At 39.8% G+C, this 23,767-nt stretch overlaps 2 protein-coding genes across 2 annotated transcripts in view; one reads left to right on the top strand and one right to left on the bottom strand.

Annotated features, from left to right (window-relative positions):
- The window catches only part of LOC129499622 (amine sulfotransferase-like), a 35,462-nt gene that overhangs the window by 10,789 nt on the left and 906 nt on the right, over nt 1–23,767 (bottom strand). The window contains exon 2 of the mRNA XM_055309413.1: nt 15,426–15,578. Coding sequence (XP_055165388.1) covers nt 15,426–15,567 — 142 coding nt within the window. The 5' untranslated portion in view covers nt 15,568–15,578. The remainder of the gene's footprint in view (nt 1–15,425; nt 15,579–23,767) is intronic.
- LOC129499623 (ATP synthase subunit f, mitochondrial-like) lies at nt 9,372–9,638 on the top strand. Its single transcript, XM_055309415.1, has one exon. It carries the CDS (start codon nt 9,372–9,374, stop codon nt 9,636–9,638), a length of 267 nt encoding a protein of 88 aa, XP_055165390.1.

The raw sequence follows: 23,767 nt of genomic DNA, 5'->3' as shown, positions 1-23,767 counted from the left end.
TCTTCTTTCTTTCTTTCTTTCTTTCTTTCTTTCTTTCTTTCTTTCTTCTTTTCTTTCTTTCTTCTACCTTCCATTCTTTCTCTTCCTTCTATCCTTTCTTTTTCCCTTTTCTTCCTTCCTCACTCCCTTCCTCCTTTCCTTTATCTCTTTCTTGGACTATCTGGTAGTCAGCTGTTAGCATAATGGGATACTAAACTTTTCTCTTCAGTTCGTGATATATTAACATCACTGATTCACTACAGGCCTTCTGTCATCTGTTTATTCCTTTATCTCATTTCCTGTTCCATCCTACCCCTACTCAAACCACAGACAGGCAGGCTTTGGTATTTAAAGTTGTTTCTTTGCTGGAATGTATTCTTATGAAATATGCCTTGTTGTATGTGTTTGTATTTTCAGTGGATGGGCATCTCTTCCTCTTTCACTGTACTCTGTAGTTTAACATTCATTTATATGCTATGATGTCTGATCCATTGTGTCTAAAAGAGACTATGTTTCAGGGTTGCACCCCCACAATGACCTGTCAACTTTCTCCCGACGGACACCCCATCCCAAACAACACTGCAGTGTACACCTTCACTCATGTTCCCCTATGCACCAGCATAAGATATTTTGGAGACAATACTCAAGCAGGAATTGCCTGCTAGGTCTGTATTGCAGTTGTCCAGGGATTGGCAGATTGCTCTCCAGAGATGCTGCTGAGATCTTCTCTCTCAGGGGAAATATGCTAATGCATGCAGATGTCTGTGTACTCCATGACAGCATTCAGGTCCTCCAAAGTTTGACAGCCTAGTAGATGTAAATTAATACACCATTGTTGACTAACTTGAGGGTTTTTTTTGTTGGTATTGCTGGAGGGTGGTTTTTCTCTGTACATCTTAGCTCATTTGTTTGGCCCTTTTTAAATTCAGACTGCTGTCCCCTACTTGCTGTTTTGGGGTCTTACTGTATCATAGATAATTAATTATTTCTTAATTGTAAACATTGCAAATATTTCCTCTCTTTCTGTCACCTATTAACTTTGCCCAAGGGATTCTTAGAACTATGTGACCTATTCTAAAGTAATAAGTATCATCTTGTGGAGAGCAATTAGAGCAGCAGAGAAGATTGTGAGTTTTTTGGTGAGGCTGAGTTTTTAATATAGCCATTCAAAATGCAATCATGAGAATATGAATTTTTAAGTAAGGACTCAAATGAAGGGAGTATTCCATGTACACATCTAGAGGAAGACGTTTTTACAGAAAAGAAAATCTGTGAGTGCAAAGAGCCCGAGGCTGGAACATGTCTGTGATATGGAGGAAGAGCAAATAGCCAGTGTTACTCTGGTAAAAATATGAAAAGTATTTTTTCTAACACACATAGAAAGATGAAGAATTAATATCAATCCTTCACAATCCTTCAAAAGCTAGAAAAGAAGGGAAAACTCCCAAACTCATTTTAAAGCCAGAATTACTCTGACAAAACCCAGACAAGGCAAATACAAGAAAGGAATATTAGAGGCCATTAATCTTGATGAAAATGGGTGTAAAAATCCCTGTCAAAATATTAGGAAACTACTGAATTCAGTAATACATTAAAAGGGAGGACCTAAGATGGCAGAGTAGTAGGAGGACCCAGGTTTGCTTCCTTCCTCCAACACAGCTAGATACATATAAAATCATTCTGAATACACAAGAAATCAATCTGAGTGATGAGGGAGCACAAGGCTAGATGAGGACACAGCACAAGCTGATACCCTGCAACCTTCTCCCTGTCCCGATTACTGGGTGAAATATGTGTGATGGAGTAATGTCACACATACTCCAGGAAGCTCCCAACTGTCTTCATGTTAATGCCTTGCTAGAGGGAAAAACAACCTTAACTTGACAATGGCAAGGCCTCCAGTATCTTCTGGGTCCTCTTTAGCATATGAAAGTTCTTTTGAAAACCTCCCTTTTCCTTACCTCTCCTAACTCCCAAGTATATAATCAGCCACCCCTTACAACCCCAGGGCAGCAGGTCTTCCTGCCCAGGGGTGCTGTCCTCCTTGCTTTAATAAAACCACCATTTTGCACCAAAGACCTCTCAAGAATTCCTTCTTGGCTGTGGGCTCCAGACCTCACTACATCATATGTCACCTACATTTAAAACTACATCACTCTCCCTCCTGAGAGCTTTTTCTATATCCTTGCTTAATAAAACTCTATCCCTTTACTTGCTCGCCCTTGTCTGCAAGATTCATTCTTTGACTCTGTAAGACAAGAACCTTGCTCTCCAGGTGCATGAGGAGAACAGAACAAACCACACAACATGAGGGAGAGAAGAGGCCACATCATTAAAGGTAGAAGGCAGAGATGTGGTTTGGGGGAGAAATGGATCCCCAATGCTGCAGAGTGGGAGAGAGCAGGTCACAGAGACAGGAGAGAGAGAGATTGAGAGAGGTAGGAGTACACAGGTGATCGCACAAGAAAACATTTCCCCACACAGACAGTGACTGGGAAAAAGAGGCAGTCTGATTTTTGTGAGTGCTTACAATCAGCAGGGTTCAAAGACTGGAGGATTGGAAGTCTGTGACTTGGCTGGTCTGGATCCCTGTGGGCACTGCAGTGCTCCTGTGGAAGAGGGCAGATGGCCTGAAGTGGAGAGCAGGACCTGAGGATCCTATGGGACTCCCTGGGGGAGATGGTTCCCCCTTCCTGGAGTGCATCTGGGAAAGATGGCATTGTCTCGCTGGGGACAAAAGGGCTGGCAGGTGCCATAACCTTCCCCCAGTGCTCAGCAAGGGCACAGACCCCTTCTGAGGGCAGCTAACCTGGACACTGGCTCTTTGCTGGGCTTTACCCCAAACTCCAGGCTCTTGAACTTTAGGGACAGACCTGCATCGTTTCCAGCACAGCAAGACGCTCGCCCAGAGGACCAGTGGAGGTCCACAACACACCTTCCCTAAAGTTTCAAGTTTTAAAACTCACCTGACCTGCCTGGAATAAAACACAGGTGCATTGCACTGCCAGGTGGGCAGCCAGCCTAGACACAGACAGGGTGAAGGCAGGAATCTAGGGATGCTTGGGACACATGAGGGGAGATTGTTCATTCTTCTGTGAGGGCTTCCCAGACAGTAGCAAGCTTCAACTCCCTTCTCTGGGATGAGGGAGGGGATTGATGCCATTTCTCTCTCCTACCCCTCACCATAAACTAATTTCAGTAAGCAGCACAGGTCCAACAATGACAGCCTAAACCACTACCACAAGGCCCATCCCCTTGCACCTGCAGGCACTGCTCAACTAGGGTAAGTTTGCCTGAGAACAGGAGCTGTGGGCCCATCCCCCAGAAGACTAGGAGAAACCCTTTGCAGGCACAAGGTCTACTGACAATAGGGAACTGACTAAACCTTCAGTTCAAAAAAAAATTAAAAAAAAATTAAAAAATAAAATAAACCTTCAGCTCTAGTGGAAAATGCATCACATGTCTTTTAACAAGTAGACCACAGCACAATCCTAAAACCCACCACACTGTGGTCAAGGTTCAACACTCCCTACTGTAGGCAAAGAGAAACTCTAAACAGGACCTGAGGGAAAGAGCACCTAAAACATAGCCATAGAGTGCACACAGTATATGCCAGAGACACTTCCTGACATGTCAGGCTCTGAACAATATATGATCTCTTCTTTATAACGCCATTACTCTCAGGAGCAGGAAAACTAATAGGCTTTCCTAACACAAAATAAAAGACAGAGACCTGGACAAAATGCCTGGATGGAGGAATTTATCCCAAAAGAAAGAACATGCCCAGTGATTTAATCAAAACTGACATGAGTAGTATGCCTGATGGAAAATTTAAAGCAATAATTTTAATAATACTAATTGAACTTTAAAAAAGCATAGAAGACATCATAGAGTCCCTTGCCACAGAGAATGAAGATCTAAAAAATAGACAAAAATGAAAAATGCAATAACTGAGATTTGAAACCGACTGGATTTAATGACCACAAACATGGAAGAATCAGAGGAACAAATAAAGGATATCAAAGATAAAACTATAGAAATAATGAAGTTAAAAGAAGAGAGAAAGAGAAGTATTAGATCACAAATGCAGGCTTAGGAACTCAGAGACTCCATAAAACATAATAACATTCATATCATAGGAGTCCCAGAAGAAGAGAGGGAAAAAAAGGAGCAGAAAGTTTTTAAGGAAATTAGACCTGAAAATTTCCCTAATCTGGGGAAGGAAACAGATATCCAAATCAAGGAGGCACAGAGAACTCCTATCAAAATTAACAAAAGCAGGTGAACACCAAAATATATTGTAGTTAAATTTGCAAAGTATAGAGATATGAAAACATCCTGTGAGTACCAAGGGAAAAGAAATCCATAATTCACAAGGAAACACAAATAGGGTCAGCAGCAGATCTCTCCACAGAAACTTAGCACACCAGAAGAGAGTGATATGATATATTCAATGTGCTGGAGGGGAAAAATATGCTGCCTAGAATTCTCTATCCGACAAGGCTTTCATTCACAATAGAAGGAGAGATAAAAAGTATTTTCCAGACCGACAAAAACTAAGGAGTTTGTGACCACTACCCAGCTCTGTGAGAAATATGAACGTGACTCAATGAATGGGAAAGAAAAACCAAAAGCAAACATGGACTAGAAAGGAACAGAGAAAATCTCCAGAAACAACACTGATATAAGTAATAAAGTGACACTAAATTCATATCTGTCAATAATTACTTTCTATGTAAATGGACTAAATGCTCCAGTCAAAAGATAAAGGGTGTCAGTATGGATAAAAAAGCGAGACCCATGTATATGCTGCCAACAAGACACTCATTTAGATCTAAAGACACCTGCAGATTGAAAGTGAAGGGAGAGAGAACATTCATCATGCAAACAAATGTCAAAAGGAAAGCAGAGTAGCTATACTTCTATCAGAAGTAGATTTAAATCAAAGACTGTAAAAGGAGATTTAAAAAGGCACGATATTATAAAGGGTTTTATCCAAGAAAAAGATCAAGCAATTATAAATATTTATGCCCCCAACCTAGAGCTCCCAAATATATAAAACATTTAATAATAAACACAAAGGAACTCATCAATGATAATATAACAGCAATAGGAGACTTTAACACATCACTTACATCAATGGATAGATTATTTAAACAGAAAATCAACAAGGAAACAATGACACATTGGACCAGATGAAGTTAACAGATACAGAATATTTCATCCTAAAGCACCAGAATACACATTCTTGTTGAGTGCACATGGGACATTCTCCAGAATAGATCACATAATAGGTCATAAACCAGGCTTATTAAGTACAAAAAGAGTGAAACCATACCATGAATATTTTCTGACCACAATATCATGAAACTTGAAGTCAACCACAGGAAAAAATTTGCAAAGACCACTGCACATGGAGGTTAAAGATCATTCTACTAAAAAATGAATGGGTCAACCAGGAAATTACAGAATAAATAAAAAGTACATGGAAACAAATGATATTGAAAACAGGAGAGTCCAAAATCTTTAGGATCCAGCAAGAACAGACAAGAGTGAAGTATACAGCAGTACAGAACTACATCAAGAAGCAAGAAAAATCTCAAATACACAATATAACCTAACCCCTAAAGCATAGATAGAAAAAGAACAACAAATGAATCCTAAAGCCAACAGAAGAAGGGAAAAAAATAGAGATTAGAGAAGAAATAAATGATATAGAAACAAACAAAAACCTCACTAGAACAAATCAATGAAACCAGGAGCTAGTCCCTTGAGAGAATTAATAAAATTGATAAAGCACTAACCAGAGTTATCGAGAGAGAGAGATAAAGGACCTAAATAAATAAAATCAGAAATGAGAGGTGACATCACAACCAACACCACAGAATTACAAACATATTATAAGACAATATTATGAAAAATTATATGCCAACAAATTAGGTAATCAGGAAGAAATGGATACATTCCTAGAAACATAAAAACTACCAAAACTGAAGCAAGAAGAAATAGAAAATTTGAACAGACTAAAGAAATTGAATCAGTAAGCAAAACTCTGCTTGAGAAGAGAAACAAAAGTCCAGGGCTAAATGACTTCCCAAAGAAATTCAACCAAATATTTAAAGAAGGATTACTTACCTATTCTTCTCAAACTATTCCAAAAATAGGAATGGAAAGAAAACTTCCAAACTCATTCCACTAGGCCAGCATTACCTTGATTCCAAAACCAGACAAAGACCCCACTAAAAAAGAGAATATAGGCCAATATCCCTAAGGAACATGGATGTAAAAATTCTCAACAAAATGCTAGTGAATTGAATCCAAGAGTACGTTAAAAGAATCATTCACTATGATCAAGTGAGATTTATTCATGGGCTGCAAAAGTGGTTCAATATTTGCAAATCAATCAATGTGATACACCACATTAATAAAAGAAAGAGAAAGAATCACATGATCTCTCAATAGATGCAGAAAAGTATCTGACAAAATGCAGCATCAATTCTGGATAAAAACCTTCAACAAGGTAAGGATAGATGGAAAATACCTCAACATTATAAATGACATATAAAAAACCCACAGCTAATATCATCCTCAAAGGGGAAAAATTGAGAGCTTTCCTCTAAGGTCAGGAACACAACAGGGATTCTCACTCTCACCATTGTTACTTAACATAGTACTAGAAGTCCTAGCCTTGGTAATCAGATGACAAAAAGTTATAAAAGGCATCCAAATCACCAAAGAAGTCAAATTTTCAATCTTCACAGACAAAATGATATTCTATGTAGAAAACCCAAAAGGCTCCACCAAAAGGTTGGTAAAACTGATACACAAATTCAGTAAAGTCACAGGATGCAAGATCAACATTTCTATACACCATAGAAATCAGCATTTCTATTTCTATACACCAAATATGAAGCAGCAGAAAGAGAAATCAAGGAATCTATTCCATTTTCAATTGCACCAAAATCAGTAAGATACCTAGGAATAAACCTAGCTAAAGAGGTAAAAGACTTGTGTGCTAAAAACTAAGACACAAAGAAATGGAAAAATATTCCACGTTCGTGGATGGGAAGAATATATATAGTTAAAATGTCTATACTACCCAAAACAATCTACACATTCAATGCAATACATAAATAATACCACAGCATTTTTCACAGAGCCAGAACAAACAATCCTAAAATTTGTATGGAACCACAAAAGATCCCAAACAACCAAAGTCATCTTGAAAAAGGAAAACAAACCTGGAGAGATCACAATTCTGGATGGCAAGTTATATTATAAAGCTGTAATGATCAAGAGAATATGGTACCAACACAAAAACAGATACATAGATCAATAGAACAGAACAGAACATCCAGAAATGGACTCACAACTATACAGTCAACTAATCTTCAACCTAACAAGAAAGAACATCCAACAGAAAAAAGACAATCGGATAGTCTCTTCAACAAATAGTGCTGAGAAAACCGAACAGCCACATGCAGAAGAATAAAACTGGACCCTTTCTTACACTATACACAAAAATAAATTCAAATGGATGAAAGACCTAAATTTGAAACAGGAAACCTTCAAAATCCTAGAGGAGAACAAAGACAGAAACCTTTTTGACATCAGTCAAGACAACTTCTTACTACATGTGTCTCTGGAGGCAAGGGAAACAAAAGCAAAACTGAATTATAGGGATGTCATCAAGATAAAATATTTCTGCACAGTGAAGGAAACAGTCAACAAAACTAAAAGGCAACTTTCAGAACAAGAGAAGATTTATGCAAATTACATATACAATAAAGGGTTAGCATCCAAAATCTATAAAGAACTTATCAGACTCAACAGCCAAAGAACACATAATCCAGTCAAGAAATGGGCAAAAGACATGAATAAATATTATTCCAAAGAAGACATCTAGATGGCTAACAGACACATGAAAAGATGCCCCAAATCACTCAGCATCAGGGAATTACAAATCAAAACCACAATGAGATAATACCACACACCTATCAGAATGGCTGAAATTAACAACATAGGACACAATATATGTTGGCAATGATGCAGAAAAAGAGGGCACTCTTGCAACATTGGTGGGAATGCAAACTGGTGTAGTCACTCTGGAAAACAGTATGGAAATTCCTCAAAAAGGTAAAAATAGAACTACCCTATAGCCCAGCAATTGCACTACCAGGTATTTACCAAAAGGATACAAAAATCCTGAAATAAAAGGATACATGCTCTCCCATGTTCATAGCAGCATTATCAACAATAGCCATATGATGCAAAGAGCCCAAACGTCTATTAACTGATGAATGCATAAAGAAGATGTAATATATATATATATATATATATATATATATATATATATATATATATAATGCAATATTCCTCAGCCATCAAAAACAATAAAACCTTGCCATTTGCAACAATGCGGATGGAGCTAGAGTGTATTATGCTAAGCAAAATAAGTCAGAGAAAGATAAATATCATATGATTTCACTCATATTGTGGAATTTAAAAGACAAAATAGATTAACATAGAGGGGGGAAAAGGGAGAGAGGCAAGCCATAAAACAGTCTCTTAACTACAGAGAACAAACTGAGGGCTACTGGAGGGAACGTAGAGGAAGAATGGGTTAAATGGGTGGTGGGTATTAAGGTACGTATTGTGATGAGCACTAAGGGTCATGTGAGGGGACATCACTAAATTCTACTCTTGAAACTAACATTACAGTATCTGTTAACTAACTAGAATTTAAATAAAAACATTAAATTAAAACAAAATACATTCAAAGAACCATATACCATTCTCAGGTACTCTTTATTCCAGAGATACAAGGATGAGTCGACATCCACAAATCAGGATGATATACCACATCAACAAAATGAACCATGAAAACTTCATTATCATCCAATTGATGCAGAAAAAGTATTTGAGAAAATTGAACATCCATTCATGACAAAAAGTCTCAACAGAATGGGTATGGAAGGACATATGTCAGCTTACAAAATGCCATTTATGACAAGCTCACAGGTACCATTATATCCAATGTTGAACAACAGAAATCTTTCATCTAAGATCAAACCAGGATCAAGATGCCCATTCTCAGTAGTTTTTGTGGAAATCCTAAGAGAGCAATTAGGCAAAAAAAAAAAAAAGAAAGAAAGAAAATACATCCAAATTGCAAATGAAGTATAAAACTATCTCTCTGTGTAGATGATAATGATATTGTATATAGCTAGCCCTAACGACTCTCTCAAAAATACTTTTAAGACTAATAAACAATCCATTTGAATTTTTTATTTGCAGGATATGAAATCAGGATATAAATATAAGTTGCATTTCAACACAATTATAACAAACTATCAGAAAGAGAAATTAAGAAACATCCCATTTGAGGACTCATGGCGTCATCCATACCAGTGAAAGAAAAGAAGCTCATGGAGGTGAAAGTAGGAGAGCTGCCAGGCTGGATACTGATGCGGGACTTCACCCCTAAGGGCATTGCTGGAGCATTTCAAAGAGGTTACTACCGGTATTACCACAAGTATATCAATGTGAAGGAAGGGGGCGTTGCTGGGATTTCTATGGTACTGGTTGCTTATGTGCTTTTCAACTACTGTCGTTCTTACAAGGAGCTCACACATGAACGGCTTCACAAGTACCACTGAAGAGGGCCCAGTGTGAAAGCACATTTGGCATTCCTGACCATGACTTTTGCCTGGCATCCCTGAATCCTTCCACTGCCTAATTCACAATTAATATCCAATAAAAGCTGACTGGTAAAAAAAAAAAAAAAAAAAAAAAAAGAAAGAAAAAGAAACAGAAACATCCCATTTATGATAGCATGAAAAAGAATAAAATATGTAAGAATAAATATATTCAAGGAGGTGAAAGACTTGTACATTGAAAACCGTAAGACACTGATAAATTGAAGAAAACACAAATAAAACACATTCTATGCTCATGGATTAGAATAAACAACGTTGTTAAAATATCTATACTAGGGGCAGCCCAGGTGGGGTGGCTCAGCAGTTTAGCACCACCTTCAGTCCAGGGCCTGACCCTGGAGACCTGGGATGGAGTCCCACGTAGGGCTCCCTGCAGGGAGCCTGCTTCACCTTCTGCCTGTGTCTCTGCCTCTCTCTCTGTGTGTGTCTCTCATGAATAAATAAATAAAAATCTTCAAAAAAAGGTCTATACTATAAAAAGCAATCTACAGATTCAATGCAATACCTATGAATGTTACCATGGCATTTTTCACAATAGGACAAACCATTCCAAAATTCGTTTGTAAGTAAACAAGACCCCAAATAGACGAAGTAATTTTGAGAAAAGAGAACAAAGCCTGAAGCATTACACTTCTAGGTTTCAAATAATATTACAAAGTTATAATATCAAAACAGCATGGTATGGCATTTAAAAAGACACATTGATAAATAGAACAATAGAGAGGTCCCAGAAATAAACCAACACATTGTCACTTAACTGATGGCAAAGGAGCCCAAAATATACAATGCGGACAAATGGTGTTGGAAAAGTTAGACAGCCAAATACAAAAGCATGAAACTGGACCACTCTCTCACACTACACACATTAATTCAAAACAGATTAACGACATGAATGTAAGACCTGGAGCATAAAACTCTTATTGGAAAACATTGCTCTTAGCAACGACTTTTTTATGGGAGTTGGATATGACAGTATAAACAAATGCAACAAAAGCAAAAAATAAGCAAGTAGGATAACATTAACATCAACTAAAAAGCTTCTGTATAACATGTGGGAAAAGGCTGTGAAAAAGGATGAAAAGGAGATAGAAGAGCTCAAGAAGGAAGAGCAAAGACACATAAAGACCATGGATGAGGCCATGGCCCAGCTACAGGACCTGAAGAATCAGCATCTGATTAAGAGATCTGAGGTGAGATGGGGGAGATTCGTAAGAAACTGGGACACCAACGAAGAAATGACCCATTTACAGAAGGAAGTAACAGCCATTGGGACCAAGCTTGAACAGAAACACAGTGACGGGGGGGGGGGGAATCTCTGGGTGGCTCAGCAGGTTTGGCTCCTGCCTTTGGCCCAGGGCACGATCCTGGAGTCCCGGGATCAAGTCCCGCGCCGGGCTCCCGGCGCGGAGCCTACTTATTCCTCTACCTGTGTCACTGCCTCTCTCTCTCTCTCTCTGTCATAAATAAATAAATCTTTTTTAAAAAAATCTTAAAAAAAAAAGAAAGAAACGCAGTGACTGCCACAACGTGCTACAGACTTGCAAGATCTAGGATATCAAGTTACCCCTGTCTAAGAGCACTATGGATGACATTAGTCAGGGAGAGGGTAGCTCTCAGGGTGAGGATTCAGTGAGTGGTTCCCAGTGAACTTCCAGTGTCTCTGCATGAGAGGCCCACACTGAGATTGACTATGGTGAGCTGTGTGAAGATCTGAAGGGTACCCAGGCTGAGGAGATCAAACAGGAGATGAATACACTGCAGCAGAAGCTGAATAAGCAACAGAGTGTATACTCCAGCATATCGCTACCCCTAACATGAAAGCCATAGAAAAGCTGGAAAGTGTCCAAGGCAAGTTACAGGAGACCTCAGATAAGCTGGGAGAAGACTGAAAAGCAAGCCAAGAGAGCCAAGCAGGGATTCAAACAGATCAAGAAGGAGCACTTTGACCATTTCAACGCTTGTTTTGAATCTGTGGCCACCAACACTGATGAGATCGATGAGGCCATATCCCTTGACAACAGTGCCCAGGCATTCCTGGGCCCTGAGAACCCTTAGGAACCCTACTTGGATGGCATCAGTTACAACTGATGGCTCCTGGCAAATGCTTCTGGTCTATGGTGAACTTGTTGAGGGGGGAGAAGAGTGGCAGCTCTGGCTTGCTCACTGCCATTCACAGCTAGAAGCCAGCCCCCTTTTTCATCCTGGATGAGATCGATGCTGCCCTGGAGAGCAGTGACATTGGCAAGGTAGCAAATTATATCAAGGAGCAATCAAGTTGCAACTTCCAGGCCATTGTCATCTCTCTCAAGGAGGAGTTCTACACCAAGACTCAGAGCCTCATGGGAGTCTGCCCTGAGTAAGGGAACTGTGTGAGCAGCAGAATCCTAACCTTCGATCTCACTAAGTACTCAGATGCCAACCCCAAGTCCAATGAGCGGTAGCAGTACTTCTGCCCTCCTGCCCTCCTGCTCTGTCTGGATCCCTAAGCTGCCCCTCTCCCAATCTCTGAATATTTGGCCCCTAACATTCCCCTATTTCTTGTCCCTGTTTGGTAGAGTCATGGGATTCAGGCACTGCTTTCAAGTACCAAGTAGAATTGAGGTGATGTTAGCTCTGGGGCAAAAATTCCTGAGCTACAGTGAGCACCTTGGCCTTTGCAATGAGGTGCTGAGCTCATCTGAGCTGAACAGGGCCATCTGTCCATTCCTGCTCACTCCTAGCCCCCTCCAAGACCTCCTGCTCATCACCCATAATCATGGGTCAGACCCCTTGCATCTTGTTTGTGTGGAGTATGTGCGTGTGTATATATTAGTCCATATGTTTACATATGGGTGTGTTTGTAAAATCATAAAGATATTGGAGACTCATTTTAGAAGGATCCTAGGCTGAATTTAATTCCAAGAGAGCTCAGTATTACAGCACCCCACACCTGGGCAAAGGTATCAAGGACCTCATAGGAATCAGTCAGACAAAATTGCCCTTAATCACTCATTCGTGTTTTCATATATTTGTGCATTCATCAGACATATATTGAGCACCCTCTATTTGTCAGGCTCTGTTCTAGAAATATAGAGCAGAATCAGACATGATCTCTACCCTACTACTGAGGAGATGCAGTGGGTTCATTGTTTCCCACAGTCAGCTGAATCATATTTATGCATACTTTGAAGAAGAAGAATGAGAAGGATGAGAAGAGGATGATCACCTCCAGGCTTCCTGAGCTGAATCTTGACAAACTGGTAGGATTTGGTTGGGCTCTGAGGACAGACAGTTGTGGTTTCTAGTCCCTTTTATTAATCATTCACTAGTTTGATGTTGGGCAAGTCATTTGACCTTTCTATGCCTCAGTTTTCTCATCTGTAAAATGGGGCTAACAATATGACCTACCCCATAGGGTTTAATGATGTCAAGCTCCTCACTGAGGATCTTATCCCTGCTTGGAGCCCAGTAGGTGCTAACCCATCAGAATACAAGCCTTCTCATCCCTGGACCCCTGAGAGCTCTGATCCCAATTGCTGGGGACAGAAGGAGCCTCCAAATCTGGGAGATGCTAAATGTCTTGGTTATTGAGAAAGTTCCAGGGCACCAATGGGATTTACCTGGATGGTGAAAGGTGTGAAGAAGCCTACAGCTTCAAACATGTATGGTATCCAGGTGCCTGGGCCCCAACTTGGGTGGTAAGGAAGTCGGAGAGAGATAGCCTGGAGCACATCCAGGCCAAATGTGTATGAAGATCTTTTTGGGAACTAACTGTGTCAGCTGCAGGAACTGTGCAGAGGCAGCACAGCCTGCAGCCATGAGGTCAGCCTTTACTTGTTCACGCACTGTCAGACCATCACTTTGTCCTGATTGTATACTACATTTTTGTTTTTCAAATGTGAAATCAGTTCTAACTATTCAAGTGACACATAAATCCATTCTCTAAGAAATTAGATTTATAAGTAAAGCTAGCCTCATTTGACTATCATTGCCTTCCCTCTCTAATATGCTATTATGTTTGCTGTATGTCCATCTAAATTCTTTTTAAGACTTTTACATATATGAGTAATTTGAAAACATTATTGTGTGTTTAATCCAAATGTTATATTGAGTCCTGCAATTTGCTTTCTTTGCTTAACAATATTTTTGAGGTCTATGCATGCTGTTTTTCCTAAAGTAGGTTCAACTCATCCTTTGTAACTGCCATATTGAGTGTCATCATATGACTCTATCACGTCTTACCTGTTTCTTTTGTGCTGGCTAGTTAAGACTGTTTTCTACTTTTGCTATTACAAATCGCCACATTGGAAGATTATGTGTGTGTGTATGTTGGTGTGTGTGTGTTTGTGTGCGTGTATATATATATATATATATTTACTCAGGGTTGTTTCCCAGAAGTTCAATTGCAGAGTCCTCAGCTATTTATATTTTTGTTTTGAATAGACACTTCCAACTTGCCCTCCTGTACTATTTACTCAATATTTTTCTTGACATAGTCTTAGGTGTAACATTGTTATTGATTTCACTTTTATCCAAAGTAGTGATATTCATGAAACCACAGATTTAATGTGCTAATTATATATTTTTCTAATACACATCTTTAATGTGTCCATCTTTTGAGCCTAACTCAAAAAACATTTCTGTACAGCAAAGAAAGCTATCAACAAGAAGAAAAATAAAAGGAATTAAAGGATTCCTTTAATTAAAGGAATTAAATTAAAAGGAAAAAAATATTTGTAAGTCATTTATCAAATAAGGGGTTAATATCCAAAATATATTAACAAGTCATATAACACAATAATAAAGATTACAGAAACCCACTTAAAACATGGATAAAGGACTTGAATAGACATGCATGTATATACACACACATTTATGTATATATGCATTGTATACATGTATGTATGTTTTGGTCCTTTCTGAGTGCTCTAGCAAAATAAGACCCAAATAATTGAGTATTATTACACACTGTGATAATTAGTATAAATTAAATTTCCTCCTTCTCATGCACTTGGTTATTAAATACAACTTCAACTATACTTCAAGGTAGCTTTCTTTTTTTTTTTTAAGATTTTTATCTATGTATTCATGAGAGACACAGACACACAGACACACACACACACACACACACACACACACAGGCAGAGAGAGAAGCAGGCTCCATGCAGGGAGCCCATGTGGGACTTGATCCTGGGTCTCCAGGATCACGCCCTGGACTGAAGGCAGCGCTAAACCGCTGAGCCACCCGGGCTGCCCAACTTTCTAAATGATAAATATTTCTGCAGCCTTCCCAGCCCAATTTAGCAATTTAGTGTTTGATAGGGTGTCTTTAAAATATCTACTTCAATATTTTCTCCATTTCTTTGTCTACATCAAAAATAACTTGTAGGGACGCCTGGGTGGCTCAGCGGTTGAGTGTCTGTCTCTGGCTCAGGGTGCGATCCCGGGGTTCCAGGATTGAGTCCCACATCGGGCTCCCTGTGAGGAGCCTGCTTCTCCCTCCACCTATGTCTCTGCCTCTCTCTCTGTCTCTCATGAATAAATAAATAAAATAAAAAAAAACAAAACAAAAATTACTTGTAGCTACATTGTAAAAGACCTTATTTCATAGGATATTAAATTCAATACACCATGATATCTAGTAGAAGAAGTGTATATATCCATATAGAATACTACTAAAAAGACAGTTCCCACATTATTAAAGTATCATCTGATTTCTTAGATTAGCTATTAGAATATAGAACTAACCAGATTTAGGGTAAGTGATTATGAAGACATCATCTTCTCTGATTTCAAAATTATCTAAGTTTTCTATAAAGTCAATATCAATTCCTTTGCGATAAAAATAATATCCTTTAAATTTGAATAAAAATCCATCTCCGTCTTCCATATTTCAGTCACCTGCAAAAGAGAGGCAAAATTATTTGAAAGAGATTTAGTGAGTATCTATGGTCTCTTCCCTTCTGTATCTTCAGTTGTTGACCATATACTGAGAGAATAAATTGATAACTTGCTTTCTTCACAAACACTGAGAAGTGGCTGGCTCTGTAAGCTACTTCCTGGATTCCAGATGTGTGGTGTTTGGTCCAATGCTGGGAACCAATTGTTCATAGGCTCTAGGTTAGTTCTATGTATGTGTACTACATTTTTCTAGCTACAGGGAAAATAGTTAAAAAATAATTTTTGTAGTAGCAAAAAGATACTTTAATTAGAAAGCATACATATATATGAGTGTATATATAAATATATACACATATAAAAATGAACATACAAGTTGGATTTGAACAGGCTTCAGAAACACTTGTCTCCCACCATTCCTTCATTAGCTGGACTTTTCCCCCCATAACTGGAATATAATGTGTTAGTGTTTAGCAGGTTTCTAGAAGCTTTTCTTTATATACTTCCTGGGTGGGAATTATGCATTCGAAATATCTTTGGTAACTTTTTTTATTTTTTTTTTATTTTTTTTTAATTTTTTATTTATTGATGATAGTCACATAGAATGAGAGAGAGAGAGGCAGAGACACAGGCAGAGGGAGAAGCAGGCTCCATGCACCGGGAGCCCGACGTGGGATTCGATCCTGGGTCTCCAGGATCGCGCCCTGGGCCAAAGGCAGGCGCTAAACCGCTGTGCCACCCAGGGATCCCTCTTTGGTAACTTTTAACTTAAATTTCGTTTTATTTCTTAACTTGTAACATGTAGAAGAATTAACACACATGACTGTATTCCAGGAAGCTAATAAATTGCAATGTGAACAATTAAATTTCCATAATGACTAGATGAACAATAGCACAAAGTGAAAGTCTTAGAGAAAACATTCAAATAATGGTTGATACATAGTGCAAACCGAGCCTCATGAGTCATCATTCATGTATATATTTTGCCTTTCATTATTATCTCTCACTAGCCATATGGAAAATAATCTCTTGATACTATAAACTCTGAGGTGATAGTTGACTTAGGGTTCTTCCAGATGACTCTGAAGTGTCCTTTTTTCCTATTTTCCAAAGTAGTCAGTCACTGGAACAGTTAACAAAACAACAGTTTCAGAATCACACAACTTGAAAGCAATTCCAGGACACCTGGGCCAAGGGTCATCATGAGAAGACAAAGGGAAATAAGAAATATTTGAAATATATTTTGACAGTCACACTGTTACTAGAAAACAGAGGATCGATAGCCTCTCTTTACAAAGAAGATTTAGGAAAGCTGCAAAGTAGTTGGAATCATCAACATGAATTGACAGAGGAGAAAGTGGGGGACCAGACAGGGAAGGCTAGAGGAAGAGAGAGAAGAAGATGAGTTATCCTGTCACTAGAGTTATTTAAGGTTTCTCATCCTTGCCATCCTTAGTGTTCAGAGAAACCAGCTACTTTTCAACTCCATACCCATTGGGCTCTAATATTAATGTCCACTATGAAGAAGCAGTGACTCCCGAACAGTAGCCAATTCCATGTCTTGGGATCCAAACAATAATGATGAGCCTATAACATCTTGATCTTTTCATGAAGTAAATGTAATTCTACCATCTTATATTCTACTTATATTAGATCTAAGTATAATTACTCTCACCACAGTGAATTATATCTTTCTTTTAGTATATGTTCTTAAATCTCTACATAAATATTTGGAATCACATAATGGATCAGTTCATTGAAAATCAAAGCAAAAGTAGTACACTATAGTCTTCTGTCATATAGAAGGGCTGATAGCTTACATATATTTAGTCTAATGTTTAGAAAACTACCAAACACCTAAACCTGCATAATTAGTACAGTGCAGTCAAGAGAAAGGAAGCGGAGAGTATGTCACCCCTAAAGTACCAATTTGACATGTGGATTGTTTTAGCTGAAAGCAATTAAGACCCAACAGACTCAGAACAGCTTTTTAGCTTCTGCCTAAAAGAATTTGGATAGGGAGCCTGTACCAGGAATAGAGTTACTACCACATATAGCTTTTTCTAGTAGCAAGACACTTTGATGGCATGGAACACATCTGCTTATCAAATATGTGCTTTCTCAACTTCCTGTGAATTGCCCTTCTCCTTTTTGATTTCTGAAGCATATTACCCCCTTCTCCTTTCCTCAGGATGTGCCATGGAGCCAGGGATATATATATATATATATATATATATATATATATATATATATTTAAATAAATTTATTTTTTATTGGTGTTCAATTTGCCAACATACAGAATAACACCCAGTGCTCATCCCGTCAAGTGCCCCCCTCAGTGCCCGTCACCCATTCCCCCCCACCCCCCGCCCTCCTCCCCTTCCACCACCCCTAGTTCGTTTCCCAGAGTTAGGAGTCTTTATGTTCTGTGTCCCTTTCTGATATTTCCCACACATTTCTTCTCCCTTCCCTAATATTCCCTTTCACTATTGTTTATATTCCCCAAATGAATGAGAACATACACTGTTTGTCCTTCTCCGATTGACTTACTTCATTCAGCATAATACCCTCCAGTTCCATCCACGTTGAAGCAAATGGTGGGTATTTGTCGTTTCTAATGGCTGAGGAATATTCCATTGTATACATAAACCACAGCTTCTTTATCCATTCATCTTTCGATGGACACCGAAGCTCCTTCCACAGTTTGGCTATTGTGGACATGGCTGCTAGAAACATCGGGGTGCAGGTGTCCCGGTGTTTCATTGCATCTGAATCTTTGGGGTAAATCCCGACAGTGCAATTGATGGGTCGTAGGGCAGGTCTATTTTTAACTCTTTGAGGAACCCACACAGTTTTCCAGAGTGGCTGCACCAGTTCACATTCCCACCAACAGTGTAAGAGGGTTCCCTTTTCTCCACATCCTCTCCAACATTTGTTGTTTCCTGCCTTATTAATTTTCCCCATTCTCACTGGTGTGAGGTGGTATCTCATTGTGGTTTTGATTTGTATTTCCCTGATGGCAAGTGATGCAGAGCATTTTCTCATGTGCATGTTGGCCATGTCTATGTCTTCCTCTGTGAGATTTCTCTTCATATATTTTACCCATTTCATGATTGGATTATTTGTTTCTTTGGTGTTGAGTTTAATAAGTTCTTTATAGATCTTGGAAACCAGCCCTTTATCTGATACGTCATTTGCAAATATCTTCTCCCATTCTGTAGGTTGTCTTTTAGTTTTGTTGACTGTATCCTTTGCTGTGCAAAAGCTTCTTATCTTGATGAAGTCCCAATAGTTCATTTTTGCTTTTGTTTCTTTTGCTTTCGTGGATGTATCTTGCAAGAAGTTACTGTGGCCAAGTTCAAAAAGTGTGTTGCCTGTGTTCTCCTCTAGGATTTTGATGGACTCTTGCCTCACATTTAGATCTTTCATCCATTTTGAGTTTATCTTTGTGTATGGTGCAAGAGAGTGGTCTAGTTTCATTCTTCTGCATGTGGATGTCCAATTTTCCCAGCACCATTTATTGAAGAGACTGTCTTTCTTCCAGTGGATAGTCTTTCCTCCTTTATCGAATATTAGTTGACCATAAAGTTGAGGGTCCACTTCTGGGTTCTCTATTCTGTTCCATTGATCTATGTGTCTGTTTTTGTGCCAGTACCACACTGTCTTGATGACCACAGCTTTGTAGTACAACCTGAAATCTGGCATTGTGATGCCCCCAGATATGGTTTTCTTTTTTAAAATTCCCCTGGCTATTCGGGGTCTTTTCTGATTCCACACAAATCTTAAAATAATTTGTTCTAACTCTCTGAAGAAAGTCCATGGTATTTTGATAGGGATTGCATTAAACGTGTAAATTGCCCTGGGTAACATTGACCTTTTCACAATATTAATTCTGCCAATCCACGAGCATGGAATATTTTTCCATCTCTTTGTGTCTTCCTCAATTTCTTTCAGAAGTGTTCTATAGTTTTTAGGGTATAGATCCTTTACCTCTTTGGTTAGGTTTATCCCTAGGTATCTTATGCTTTTCGGTGCAATTGTAAATGGGATTGACTCCTTAATTTCTCTTTCTTCAGTCTCATTATTAGTGTATAGAAATGCCACTGATTTCTGGGCATTGATTTTGTATCCTGCCACGCTACCAAATTGCTGTATGAGTTCTAGCAATCTTGGGGTGGAGGCTTTTGGGTTTTCTATGTAGAGTATCATGTCATCGGTGAAGAGGGAGAGTTTGACTTCTTCTTTGCCAATTTGAATGCCTTTAATGTCTTTTTGTTGTCTGATTGCTGAGGCTAGGACTTCCAGTACTATGTTGAATAGCAGTGGTGAGAGTGGACATCCCTGTCTTGTTCCTGATCTTAGGGGAAAGGCTCCCAGTGCTTCCCCATTGAGAATGATATTTGCTGTGGGCTTTTCGTAGATGGCTTTTAAGATGTTGAGGAATGTTCCCTCTATCCCTACACTCTGAAGAGTTTTGATCAGGAATGGATGCTGTATTTTGTCAAATGCTTTCTCTGCATCTAATGAGAGGATCATATGGTTCTTGGTTTTTCTCTTGCTGATATGATGAATCACACTGATTGTTTTACGAATGTTGAACCAGCCTTGTGTCCCGGGGATAAATCCTACTTGGTCATGGTGAATAATTTTTTTAATGTATTGTTGGATCCTATTGGCTAGTATCTTGATGAGAATTTTTGCATCCATGTTCATCAGGGATATTGGTCTGTAATTCTCCTTTTTGGTGGGGTCTTTGTCTGGTTTTAGAATTAAGGTGATGCTGGCCTCATAGAATGAGTTTGGAAGTACTCCATCTCTTTCTATCTTTCCAAACAGCTTTAGTAGAATAGGTATGGTTTCTTCTTTAAACGTTTGATAGAATTCCCCTGGGAAGCCATCTGGCCCTGGACTTTTGTGTCTTGGGAGGTTTTTGATGACTTCTTCAATTTCCTCCCTGGTTGTTGGCCTGTTCAGGTTTTCTATTTCTTCCTGTTCCAGTTTTGGTAGTTTGTGGCTTTCCAGGAATGCGTCCATTTCTTCTAGATTGCCTAATTAATTGGCGTAGAGCTGTTCATAATATGTTTTTAAAATCGTTTGTATTTCCTTGGTGTTGGTAGTGATCTCTCCTTTCTCATTCATGATTTTATTAATTTGAGTCTTCTCTCTCTTCTTTTTAATAAGGCTGGCTAATGGTTTATCTACCTTATTAATTCTTTCAAAGAACCAACTCCTGGTTCTGTTGATCTGTTCCACAGTTCTTCTGGTCTCGATTTTGTTGAGTTCTGCTCAAATCTTAATTAACTCTCTTCTTCTGTTGGGTGTAGGATCCATTTGCTGTTATTATCTAAGCAAATTTCCATTTGCTGTTGTAATCCATTTGCTGTTATTATTATCTAAGTATTTCTTCACTTTGGTTATTAATTGATTTAAATATTTGGCAGCTCCCACATTTGGGGCATATATATTGAGGATTGTTAAGTCCTCTTGTTGGATAGATCCTTTAAGTATGATATAGTGTCCCTCTTCATCTCTCACTACAGTCTTCGGGGTAAATTTTAGTTTATCTGATATAAGGATGGCTACCCTTGCTTTCTTTTGAGGACCATTTGAATGGTAAATGGTTCTCCAACCTTTTATTTTCAGGTTGTAGGTGTCCTTCTGTCTAAAATGAGTCTCTTGTAGACAGCAAATAGATGGGTCCTGCTTTTTTATCCAGTCTGAAACCCTGCGCCTTTTGATGGGGTCATTAAGCCGGTTCACGTTCAGAGTTACTATCGAAAGATATGAGTTTAGTGTCATCATGATATCTATTCAGTCCTTGTTTTTGTGGATTGTTCCACTGAACTTCTTCTTAAAGGGGAGTTTTAAGAGTCCCCCTTAAAATTTCTTGCAGAGCTGGTTTGAAGGTCACATATTCTTTCAGTTCCTGCCTGTCTTGGAAGCTCTTTATCTCTCCTTCCATTTTGAATGAGAGCCTTGCTGGATAAAGTATTCTTGGTTGCATGTTCTTCTCATTTAGGACCCTGAATATACCCTGCCAGCCCTTTCTGGCCTGCCAGGTCTCTGTGGAGAGGTCTGCTGTTACCCTGATATTCCTCCCCATGAAAATCAGGGACTTCTTGTCTCTTGCTGCTTTAAGGATCTTCTCTTTATCTTTGGAATTTGCAAGCTTCACTATTAGATGTTGAGGTGTTGAACGGTTTTTATTGATTTTAGGGGGGGATCTCTCTATTTCCTGGATCTGAATGCCTGTTTCCTTTCCCAGATTAGGAAAGTTTTCAGCTATGATTTGTTCAAATACATATTCTGGCCCTTTGTCCCTTTCGGCGCCCTCGGGAAACCCAGTTAAATGTAGGTTTTTCTTCCTCAGGCTGTTGTTTATTTCCCTTAATCTATCCTCATGGTCTTTTAATTGTTTGTCTCTTTTTTCCTCAGTTTCCCGCTTTGCCATCAACTTGTCTTCTATGTCACTCACTCATTCTTCCACCTCATTAACCCTCGTCGTTAGGACTTCTAGTTTGGATTGCATCTCATTCAATTGATTTTTAATTTCTGCCTGATTGGATCTAAATTCTGCAGTCATGAAGTCTCTTGAGTCCTTTATGCTTTTTTCTAGAGCTACCAGTAGCTGTATAATAGTGCTTCTGAATTGGCTTTCTGACATTGAATTGTAATCTAGATTTTGTAACTCTGTGGGAGAGAGGACTGTTTCTGATTCTTTCTCTTGAGGTGAGGTTTTCCTTCTAGTCATTTTGCTCAGTGCAGTGGCCAAAAACAAGTTGTATTGGGAAAAGGAGAAAAAGAGAGAGAAAGAAGGAAAGAAAAGAGAAAAAGAAAAAAGAAAAAAGGAAGAAAAAAGAAAAAAAGAGAAGAAAAAGAGAAAGAAAAAGAAAGAAAGGGGGGAAAAGGGTGGGGGAAGCAGACAGAAATCAAAAAGAAAAAAAAAAAAAAGAAAAGAAAAAACCACGGGGGAGTATCTTCTGATTCTGTATACTTTAAGTCCCTTGACTTCCCCTGGAACTTGTCCGTCTAACTGGTCTTCTGGGGGAGGGGCATGTTGTGCTGATTTTCAGGTGTTAGCACTTGGGGGAGCTGCTCTGCCCCTGCCTGCTGCAGGGCTCAGCGGGGGTTGTTTACCCCGTGGGACCCAGGGAGGAACAACCGCAGAGGCCACGGACAGCTCTGGAGCCCTGGAGTCAGCCCCTGCAGGAACTCCAGAGCTCTCTGTCTGCAGGGCCTGGAGGCTACGGGGCAGGGCCGCTGATCTGCTCAGCTCGGGGCAGGAGCGTCCTTGCTGTCCTGGGCCCTCCCGGCCTCTGCCTGTCCCGGGGGAGGCCGGGGCCTGCGCTGTGGGATTCGCGCTCCCGCCCCGCAGCCCCCTCCGCGGAGCCTCCCCCGAGCCCCTCCGAGCTGCTCTGGGTCCCGTGGTGCGCGCTGCAGCCCTTAGGGAGCTCGGCGCACTCTCCTGGGCACGCAGGTGTCTGTTAGCGTCCCAGGGAGCCCGAGGACATCCCCGCCCTCCTGGGTCCTGCTCTAACTCCCTGCGAGGCCTTTCTGCCCGGGAAGGTTGGTGCAGCTCCTGCTTCTCCGGACGGGGCTCTCCTGTCCTGGGGGCACTCGCCCCAGCCTTAGCCCGGCTCCTCGCGGGGCCCCTCCCCCTCGGAGGCCTTTTGTGTCTTTATCCCCCCCCTCCCCCCGTCTTCCTACCTCGATAGAAGCGCGAACTCTTCTCACTGTAGCATTCCAGCTATTCTCTCTTTAAATCTCAGGCCGAATTCGTAGATTTTCAGGATAATTTGAAGGTTATCTAGGTAATTTGGTGGGGACAGGTGATTTGGGGACCCTACTCTTCCGCCGTCTTGCCCCTCCTCTCTCCAGGGATATATTTTGACAGTCACACTGTTACTAGAAAACAGGATTGATAGCCTCTCTTTATAAAGGAGATTTAGGAAAGCTGCAAAGTAGCTAGAATCATCAATATGAATTGATAGAGAAGAAAGTGTGGGACCAGACAGGGAAGGCTAGAGGAAGAGAGAGGAGGTGACCATATGAAGAAAGATTTGGAGTGTCATTGAAATTTAATACGGGAGGACAGAGGGACCAAGCCTCGAACTTAAACTCAGACTGGACTTGGATCCCAAGGCTTTGTCTCCTACAGTTTTTATTAAGAGAGCTAGCAGATTGGCTACAGG

This window comes from Nyctereutes procyonoides, unplaced genomic scaffold, assembly GCF_905146905.1.
Source record: "Nyctereutes procyonoides isolate TBG_1078 unplaced genomic scaffold, NYPRO_anot_genome, whole genome shotgun sequence".
In the NCBI taxonomy this organism is placed as follows: domain Eukaryota; kingdom Metazoa; phylum Chordata; class Mammalia; order Carnivora; family Canidae; genus Nyctereutes; species Nyctereutes procyonoides.
This window is presented reverse-complemented; position numbering and strand designations above follow the sequence as displayed.

Coding starts and splice junctions, on each gene's coding strand:
- LOC129499623 (XM_055309415.1), top strand. CDS start 9,372: ATGGCGTCATCCATACCAGTGAAAGAAAAGAAGCTCATGGAGGTGAAA.